This window comes from Leptonychotes weddellii, chromosome 2 (genome assembly GCF_054177405.1).
Source record: "Leptonychotes weddellii isolate Sample4059 chromosome 2, ASM5417740v2, whole genome shotgun sequence".
NCBI classification, from domain to species: domain Eukaryota; kingdom Metazoa; phylum Chordata; class Mammalia; order Carnivora; family Phocidae; genus Leptonychotes; species Leptonychotes weddellii.
In genome coordinates, this window is record NC_138370.1 from 5703010 (window position 1) to 5713505 (window position 10496).

Genomic DNA, 10496 nt, shown 5'->3' on the forward strand with positions numbered 1-10496 from the left:
TTAAAACTGCAAGTCCACTTCTCAAACCCAAAACTTCTCAATCTGAATCTGGCAGTGGGACTCAGGAATTCGTAAGTAACATATTCCCTAAGTTATTCTAATGAGACAATATAATTAGAGGTCAGAACAAGAAATTTTATAGAAATAGCAAGAGATACTTATTTTGCTATTATATAGTTTTCGTGTATCTTATACATTATGCAGTAAGTAGTGAGTGACTATTTTGACAGGTGATCTTAACAAACAAAAGAAAAATTTGTTTTAACTACATGTCATATTACCTTTGGACTTCTCATGCATTATTCTAATTATACTGGTTATGTAGGTCAAGCCTTTGTTTCTTGGTGAGATGGGGTTGTGTTTGTTGTATAGTGTAGTATGCATGAAGTATATGACTTCACATTATCTATCCTCATTTCCTCATCTCTTGTCAAATAGTTGAAAATAGAATGACCTCAAATTAACCAAATTGCAAGTCAGAATCTAATTCTTTTTTAAGGCCACTAAGTTTCTAGGTTGAAACTGATTCTGTCCTTGAGTTTAAACCCATCTCATTCACCCTAATTTTTGCTTCTCCGTTGTCTAGGAGAAAGCCCTATATTTTTGTATCAGAAATACAAACTGACCCTCTCCAGTTAAAAATGATAAAATGAGTATTTACATTTAAAGTTTTGTTAAATCCTACATCTTTAAGTTAGAAATATATGTTCCAAAAATAAGAATATTTAAGCCTATACTTATTTTTAGTCAACACTTTACCAGTTCAAATTATGTGTTTTGTATAATTAATATGTTTTTGAAAATGAAAGCAAGCTTCTGAGCAGTTCATCACAAAGCATTTAGTTTATTATGATGAGAGGATATTAAATAAAGGATTTATTGACCTACATTCCAATTTATGACACAAACTCAATTCTAAGTGAAATAAATAGTAATTCACAATAGCTTTAGAAACTCCAGATTTAAATTAAAATAAGAAAGACTAACTGAGCTTATTTGAAATTATTTTGAGTAGAGCTTATCCCAGCATCCTCCTAACACATTTGCACCCAGGCATGAATTTCCACACTCAAATGTTCTGCTGTGAAATTTTAGTGTGACTGCCTAGATTTCTTCATATTTCTAATTAAAGATCCAGTCCTTTATCATATGTGTTTCAAAAAACTTACATCAAATTTGCATTTGTAAACCTGATGATGTCTTTATGGTGAATCACACTTAAAGACATCTCTTTTAGAAATGAGATCAATCAGCCGGCTACTACAATTTTTTTCTCTCCTTGGAGAGTATATTTCTCCTCAGATCAAGAGGAGGGATCTAATACCCCTCCCCTACAGCTTCCGCCTGGGTTCCTTGGAACGCTTGTCTTAGGAATGTTGCCTCTCAGAATCCAGCTGCCATTTTGTGAAAAGCCCAAGTCATTTGAAGGCAGCCCCAACTGAACTCCCAGCCAAGGGCTAGCATCAATCGCCAATATGTGGGAGCAACCTTAGACAATCAACCCAGTCAAGTCTTCAGATGCCTGAATCCCCAGAAGATACTAGACTGCAAAGGCACCAGACTTCAAACAAGAACTGCTCAGCAGTCAGCCTGCAGAGCCATGAGAGATAATAATAAATTGTTGTTTTAACTCACTAGTTTTGGGGATACCTGTTATGTAGCAAAGATAACCAGAAGAGTAGTTTATCTTTCTCTGTTCAGGTTCAGACTACAAGACTTTCATAATTTTCCAGGGGGAATAATATACTAGAGGCCAAATGACCCTTAAAAGTTTTACCTAGTAGGGGCACCTGGGTGGCTCAGTCGGTTAAACTTCCCGACTCTTGATTTTGGCTCAGGTCATGATCTCAGGGTTGTGAGATCCAGCATGTGGAGCCTGCTTAAGATTCTCTCTCTCACTCTCCCTGTGCCCCTCCCTCACTCTCTCTCCCTCTCTTTAAAAAAAAAAGTTTTACCTAGTAGTCTAGCACCATTAAACTGTTCTTAATTTGCTTAATGGAAATAGCTCAACCTTATCTTCTTTGCATGTTTTTCCCTCTAATTGTTACCAAATCAAGATCTTACCTGCATAAATGTATTGAACCTTGCCCACTCCCTCATCAAACAAAAGGGAAAAAGAATTCCCAAGACTTACATGACCCACCCAAAGATATAAAGCATTATCATCCGTTCTGTTTCTCCTGCTTCAAATCTTGGCTCTTTGTACCCTGTTCATAACTGCCTCTAGGGGGCCATATTTTTCCTAAAACTAGTGTAAGTTTAAGACAATGTCATGTTTCATTATTCTTTGCCTAAATTTGCAAATAATTTTACAGATCCTTAACCAAGCCCAAATTTATCGAAATTGATAACAAAATATTTCTGCCTGATTTTCTTCTCATCAAAACTTAAGACTCCTTGATCTAAAGCTGAATGTTAAAGATGTCACATTTCACTGCTCTAATTTTAGGGCATTTAGTACATTTTATGTGGTTTATGTTCCTCTTCCTGCAAGTGTTTATCCTTTCTTTTCCTATCCCTCAACCAGCACTCCTTATATTCTCACTTTCAAACAGGTAATTCATTGTGCGGGTTTACCTCTTACTAGAAGTTGGTAACTATCAAATCTTTACTTTCCTTCTTGTTCCTGTGCTCTGCTAAATTCTCATTATGTATTTCCAACATACTAAACATTTGGGTTTACATGTCTAGCTATCACCTCTTAATTAACATTCCAAAAATGAAATTAATCTTCTGTCCAAAGCATCAGGAAAATAAAGCATCGGGTTAATCCTTTAAATATTCTATCAAGGGGGGGCGCCTGGGTGGCTCAGTCGTTAAGCGTCTGCCTTCGGCTCAGGTCATGATCCCAGGGTCCTGGGATCGAGCCCCGCATCGGGCTCCCTGCTCCGCGGGAAGCCTGCTTCTCCTTCTCCCACTCCCCCCGCTTGTGTTCCTGCTCTCGCTGTGTCTCTCTCCGTCAAATAAATAGGTAGAATCTTTAAAAAAATAAATAAATAAATAAATATTCTATCAAGGGACCCATTATTTCCCCAGTTTTCAATGCTTCAAATCTCCAGAGAGAGATTATTCATTTTCCTCATTATTGCTCAATTGATTGATACTATAGATTTCTCATTAGAAATATCCTTCATCTATCTTTTTTCCCCATTTCCACTCTTACCACTATTCCACTATGGCTAGTCTAAATATATGTCGTATCATTTCAGAATTACTTTGACAACTGGGTCTATCTTCTGGGTCTATCTTCTCCAACGTATCCTTTGTCTTAAACAACACTGATCAATTCATCTCCTTTAAGCACTAATTTCATTGTAATTCTTCTGTGCTCAAAATTCCTCCACGACTCCCTATTTCCTATCGTGTAAGTTCTAAATTCCTCTGGTTACTTTTGAAGGCTCTCCAAAATCAAGGGCATCCTGTCCACTCAGCTCCATGTCTTACTGCTCCCCAAAACTGATTTCCTTCCTGCTTTGAGAAGAGACCCATTGTTCTAGCCAGAACACTTCTTCCCTTACCAAACCCTTCACATCCCCCCAAATCAGGTTCGCTACCACTCCCTCCATGAAACTTTCCACAATAACCTGTGGAACTAAATAATGTCCAATATCATTTTTTAAATAAAACAAAGAGCGGTAGGTGATGAGATTAGAGGAGAAATTAAAAATATTCCTGACCTATCTCACTAATAGAAGCTTGCAGGTCAAAGTTAGCCTTGCAGCTAAAATGCAAATACTCTTGGCAAAGAGTTAGTCCTGCATTTTTTTTTAGTACGAAACACTTCATCATATCCTTTCTGTAGAGCAATATTTGAGGGCAGAGGGAAAACCCTGTTGCATAACTAGATAAGCTGAAGGCATCACTGAGGGAAGAAAATAAGGAAGCAAGAGATGCCAAAATGTCAATTTGCCTACTTTGCAAATAACCTTTCTTTCTTTTTTTTTTTTTTTGAGAATTAGCCTTGTGCATTATAGATATAACTATAAATTATTCAGAATATTTGATTAACCAATTATTCTCATTCTTCTACAATGCTAGAGTATGGATTTCTTCTGAGTCAAACAAGAATTGATTGCTATATTCACTCCCATATCACCATCTTCCTTTCTATAAATGATAAATTTCGGTTGTCATGACACCAGAAAAAGATGGATTCAGCTTGCTGGCACAGCCAGGCAGTCTCCCACACTGTTTTTCCCCTTCATCCTAGCAATGTCGACTCCTATGTCCTCACCCCCTGCTACCACTAAATAAAAGAAATTCTAACGTTCTGTGGTTTTCACAAGTAAATTAAAAGAAGAGGAGAAAGATGACCTTAAGTGACCAAGTGTTTTCTCTCTAGTTTCTGTACATATTTCCTTCCTTCTGTCTCTCATCGGCCCCCATCTGCTCAGTGGCTCTTCCTATTTCTGCACTTCATGTCTGGGCCACTGTCCTGAGTCTTGGCATCTTGATCTCACTCTCCATTGCTACATATTTGTTCTTTCTCTATTCCCTGACCCCTGAGCTCTCACTTGCTTCCTCTACCCAAGCTCTCTTACTAGCCATCTGACACCAATGTGAGTTTTTAGTGACCTCAATTTCGATAAGAAAAATGTAATGTGTTCCTCGTAGAAGAAGGTGGAGACAAATTGTAGGTATCTGTCAGATTACAGATAGGGAGGAGAACCTGTAAGAGTTACAGACCAAGCTCAGGATTACCCTAAGGGCTCAGGTGTTAGCTCCACCTCTTTTCCATAATAACACCTTCCTATAACTGGGATCATGCCTAATTTATCCAAGGGCTACTGAAGTAAAATTCAGAACCAACTGTTTTCATTATAGTATGGAAATGCAAGCTAGAGAAACAATTAACTTCAAAATTAAGAGTACCTTACTGTTTGATAGATAGTCCACTCAAGCTTAAGGTTACAAGGTAAATGATTTCCTTCTTTCTAGAGACTGTACGTTGGATACAAATCACATCTTAGTGCTTTTAGTGGGGTAAATGAATAAATTCCATTAAGTCAATTATTTTGGCTTTCCATTTATGACAGATTTTTCCCTCCATGTGTTACTCTAACAAGGGTTTATATTCCCACGTACAATGAAAAGAAAGAATGGAAGACCAAGCCTGAAATACTTTCTGCCACACTTGGGAAAGTGTTTATCTTTCCTTTTTAACTTGGAAATATTCCTTCAATTTCAGAAAACTTTTAAAGACAGATCTCCATTCTGGAGATCATTTGCCACACTGCTTTATTCAAAGGCCCTAAAAATGGGTCTTTCTAAGACTTCCGGGTCAAGCAAAAAGAAACTATGAATGTCTTGACCACAATTAACATTCATAGGCAAAAATGTCCTCAGCTTTCTCTCTTTTCCTTTCTCCTAAATTGGCCAGTGTGTATAAACTCCACCGATTAGCAGTCAAAGCCTCCCCTAACCCTTGAGCCTGTGGGAACTTAGGAATTTCACCCCGAGCACGTCTATCCCAAAGCCTCCTTTACTCTGCAAGAAATCCTTTACAACAAAGGACAAGGGAGAGGCCGGGGGAGGGGCGCGCGACGGACTCGGACAAGAAGAAATGAGTGTGCGGGCGTTGAAGAGGAAACCCGACTGCTGGTGGGTCGCTAATCAGTAACCGGGGAAAGCAGCACTGCCCGACCCTGTGACACCCCGAGCAAAGCAAACCACGTCTGGGGGGGTGCGTGTGCCTCCTCGCCCGCCCCTCCCTCGCTCTCCCGCGAACTCTCCTCGTGGGACCAACCTCGCCACGCCGGCTTTGGATCGACCGTTTCGCACCAGGTTCTCCCACCCCTCCACCCCACCCAACCACATTCCTGGGGCCATTCCAAGCTGCCGCCGCCACACTCCGGAGGAGTGGACCCTGTCCAGAAGCTCGAGCAGGGCGGCACTGCGCGAACTCCACCGCCCGGTGACCCGAGCGGGTTTGGACGCCCTTTCAACCAGCCATTTGCCCAGCCGTGGGGCAGGCAGAACCCACCAGCCCTCAGCCTCAACTTCAAGCCTTCTGCGCAAATGCGGCACTCCGCTGAGACAGGGACTTGTCGCAAGTGTCCCCGAGCTCGCCCTGCGCCGGCACCCCCCGCACGGGGACCTGTGCGAATGGAAGTTGTGCGAAGTTTCCGTTTCTCGTGCCCCACCTCAACTTGCTCCCCGACCCGCACTCCGCAGCGCGGGCACACGTGCGGAGCCCGCTCGCTCCTTGCAAGCCCGGCTCCCGCAGCCTCCCTTTCCTGCTCCCCCGCCGCCGAGCGCGGCGCCCCCGGGCTGCCGTCCCCGCGCGCTCGCGGCCAGGGGCGCCGGCGCAGGGTCCCGCGGGCCTCCCTCCGGGTGCCGCCGCGTCCCCACCGCCGCGCGCCCGGGAGAGGTGCCGAGACAGACGGCGAGGCCGAGCCACGTCCACTTTCTTTCCGTGCCACCCACTCCGCGGCCCCGCGGCCCCGCCCGCGCACTCACCCATGGCCCGACGTCCTGCCGCCCTGCGTCTCCGGACCAACGTCCCTGGACGAGCGGCCCCAGGCGAGCGCGAGGGACCAAGTTCTCGCAGCCGCTCCTCAGCTCCCGGCGCCGCGGCGAGTGGCAGCCTCCCCCCTCCCAGCGGAGCGGGTCTCGGGGCTCCCCGAACCTCTGAGGACGCGCAGACCCCTCCCTCTTCCCACCTGCCTCCTCAGGCTAATGGCTACTGCCCGGCCCTTGGCGCGCGCTCTCCTCCCCGCGCCCCCCACCCCGCCCCCTTTCGCTCTGCCGCCGGCCACGTGCAGACGCCTCCCCCCTAAACGTTAGATACACACCACAGACACACGCGTTGTCTCAGCCCCCCACCAGGGACCCTGTGGCCAAAATAATAACCCCTAACGCAGAGACGAGGAAAAGATCATTCCAGAAGAGACAGATTGGATAGGATGATTTTACATTCCCTAAGATCTTCTCTTGTCTTCAGTATACCATTTTTTCCCCTTAATAACGATATCACTAAGGACAAGAGGAAGGGAAAATTCTCCTTGTATTTTACGTTAGGTCTCCCTTCTTTCTTCTACGTTATGTATGTTGGTTGCTGTAACCTGGCAAGGCTGTAAAGTCCTAAAAGCGCCCCTCCCCCCCCACACCCACACCCACCATAATATGCAGAAGTCACCTGGAAAATAAATGACTCAATCCAAGAGGCAGCTGACGCTGCAGAAAGAGCACTGGGCTTATCAGCCAGGAGGGATGAATTGTGATTCTGGCTCTACCACTGATATACTGGGACTCAGTTTCCCAATTTGTAAAATGAAGGATCTGGAAAATATGATCTCTAAGGTCCCTTCAAGCTAAAAAAAAAAAAATTATGTAATTATAATGGCCTAGTTCTTTGTGGATTCAGACTGGAGAAGTTAATTTCAGCAAATCCGTCCCCAAAGTGTCTCAGGCTTCTTTCTCAGCCTAAAGTATACAAATCTATGCCACAAACATGTGGAAGAATAAAACTAAGTGGACATGGTTAGTAACCTTGAGGAACGTTGCTATCTAATGCAGAGACGTGATATGAAAAATAAAGAACATAATGTTTAGCAGGAAGACATAAAGAAATGCAGAGCATATCATTAAAATGGCACAAATACAAGTGCACAGCTGTTTCTCACATAATGGAAGAGGTACACTCCTGGAAAGGATGTTGGAAATGCATTTCAGTTAAATGGGAATAGAAAGTTATTCTTGTGGGAGGGGAAAGGAAGTAGTCGATAGAAGTTGTAAGTGTCCAACACACCATTTAGAAATGCATCATGGTTCTGGAAATTGACTAACATGAACTGTGATTGCAGCAAAGCGTAACACTTACACATGGGTTCCATCAAGATAAATGATGAATGTATGGAGATTAATTCCTAAACACAGCTTTTAGGTCATCACAAATAACCAGCCACTTACTTCCCAAGGACCTATTTCAAGATATTACTATTCTAAAAAATTTTATTTTTCCTAGCGGAATTGTATCATGATTCTGAAATATAGAATGACAATCATAACATAAATTAAGTACTATTTATGAAATGCAGGGCACTGTTCTAAGGGCTTTATATTAATTCATGTGATTCTCACAACAAACTTATAAGGGAGATACTATTATTCCCACTTTCCAGATGAGACTGAGCCACAAAGAAATAAATTACTTTCCCATATTCTCATAGGTAATAAACAAGAAAGTGAGATTCAAACCTGAGGGGAAATGCTCCAGAGCCCAGGATCTTAAGCAATTCACCACACTCTCTCATTATCCATGTGGATGGCTGCATGCTTGAGCAAGACGGTGGTATCTTCCAACACTGAGTATAATCTATAAATATTTTAGACACTCTCAGTGACTTATAAGAATTTTGAAATACACTAAAAATATAACTTGTTATATACTGCCATCTAAATCATGATGCTGTTTCTCTTTTGGCTGATTATAAATGAATACATCAAAATTTTGATGTTTATGTAATCTACCTTACAGTGACCATATAAATGGGCATCAATATCCTGGATCTCAGGTATAGAAAAGCCATTATCTCACCCAAGATGTAACAAATTACATAATTTTATATGGGAATTCACTATGTAAGTAATTCATTAAGTAATTCATTGTTTCAATTTCTAAATTCTAATCATAATGCCAGTTCTCCAGCTTTTCTGCTTTCTCGTGCCTCACACCTGACCTGTCCATCAAGTCTCCAGATTATCTCTCCACTCCTCGCTTATTTGTAGCCCCACTGCCTTGTTCACCTCTTCACAAGTCCTGTGGGGATGGGACTCCCACTTCTTTTTTAGAACATGAAGCTTCTTATCAGTCATTTAACTCACAATTGAGGCTCTAGCTAAATTCTGAGGTGAGTGGAGAAGCTTCATCACATTACATTTCTACAAATACAAAGGTTTGATCTGGGCAGAGAGTAGCTGCTGGTCATGCATTGAGCATTTTCTGCCTCAGTTAGATACTTTTCCAACATCACCATGATTTGATTCATTCAGGGAGAATGCAGAATGGAAAGAAAAAGACCATCAATAGTGGGAAATCAGAACACACAAACATTTAATAGCTGTAGGCAAGGAGTCCATAAATAGGAGAGCAAAAGAATGCTCTTAGGCTAGGGAAAGAACCCAGAGAAGGTCCTGTGAGGAAAGGAGTGGTCAACTGGATTAGATATCACAGACAGAGCCAATACGATGAGGACTGAAAAGTTCTCTTTGGATCTGGCAGTTATGACACCAGTTATGAGACTGGTGAGAGTTTAGTGTTGGTTAGCACAACCTCGGGAACTCCCCAAGTGAAATTTGAACCTGGTCCCTGTACCAGAGGCAGGGAGAAATGAAGAAAGAGGCAGACCACTCCAGATGGGTAGGTAGCAGGTTTAATAGGAAAGGGGACACACTTAGAAGGCTTATCGTGGGTGGCCACAAGACAAGATAAGATCTCTGCACTCACCCACCAGAACCTTAACAGTTGATACAGACAGCTTAGTGGGGTTCAGTCAGGTTTACCATCCAGACAGTGTCAATAACACGTTGTTCTCTCAAAGCTGTGTTCTTTTTAAATTTTATTTATTTATTTGAGAGAGAGAAAGCGCAGAGGGAGAGTGAGAGAGAGAAGCGGACTCCCTGCTGAGCAGAGAGCCCGACGCAGGGCTCGATCCCAAGACCCTGAGATCATGACCCAAGCCAAAGGCAGACGCTCAACCGACTGAGCCACCCAGGTGCCCCTCAAAGCTGTGTCCTTGAAGCGGCTCCTAGTACAGTGGACAGAACGTACATTCCAAGGACAGGGAGGGGGTGAGGAGCCCTAGATTGTCCAGGTCCAGCTCCCCGGTCAACTGATGACCTCCTCCAACAATTAGCAAGAGTATTGTCAAAGGTGAGGAACAGAGAAATTTGAAGAAAAATAAGTAATAAGAAGAAGGGATTAGGAGAATACTGTAGACAACCTATTCATGGCTCATCAGGGAAGGAAAGAAGATATGGCAGTATCTAGTAGCTGTTAGGGTCAGCGAAGTTTTGTTTTGTTTTGTTTTGTTTTTAGCTATAAAAGAAATATGAGCATGTTTAATATACTACTGGATATGAGACAATGATCTTAGATTTACTTCTTAGAGTAGAAGGCAGAGAAGTGATCTGGAGCTAAGAGGAGGAATAAGCTACAAAGAAGAGGAAAAAAAATCCCAATCCTCTGAGATAGGAATAAAGGTTGGGAAAGAGAATGAAAGAAAGAAGGAAGAAAGATTTTATTTAAGTGTGGAACTTTGGGACAGAGGTGGACCAAAGACAGTCCTGATAGCCTCAGTATTCTTTCGGCATTAGGAAAGAGATGTGCTGGAAAAGAGCGTATTAGCGCTATGTTTCCACTTCAGGGAAGTAATGTAGCTTGGTAAAGCTGCGGGAAGGTTCAGGAGGGGAGCTGGCCATGGTATATAAAAGAAACATCAAGCAGCATTGAGGTTGTAGCCAAGACTGAACACAGATTTCGAGAAAAAACAATC

At 42.7% G+C, this 10496-nt stretch overlaps 1 protein-coding gene across 1 annotated transcript in view; it reads right to left on the reverse strand.

The window, feature by feature from the left end:
- GPM6A (glycoprotein M6A) overlaps window positions 1-6677 on the reverse strand; it is a 302473-nt gene extending 295796 nt beyond the window's left edge. Inside the window, exon 1 of the mRNA XM_031030940.2 lies at window positions 6460-6677. Within this exon, the coding sequence (XP_030886800.1) occupies window positions 6460-6463 (4 nt within the window). The 5' untranslated portion in view covers window positions 6464-6677. The remainder of the gene's footprint in view (window positions 1-6459) is intronic.
- Between the last annotated feature and the right edge of the window lie 3819 nt (window positions 6678-10496).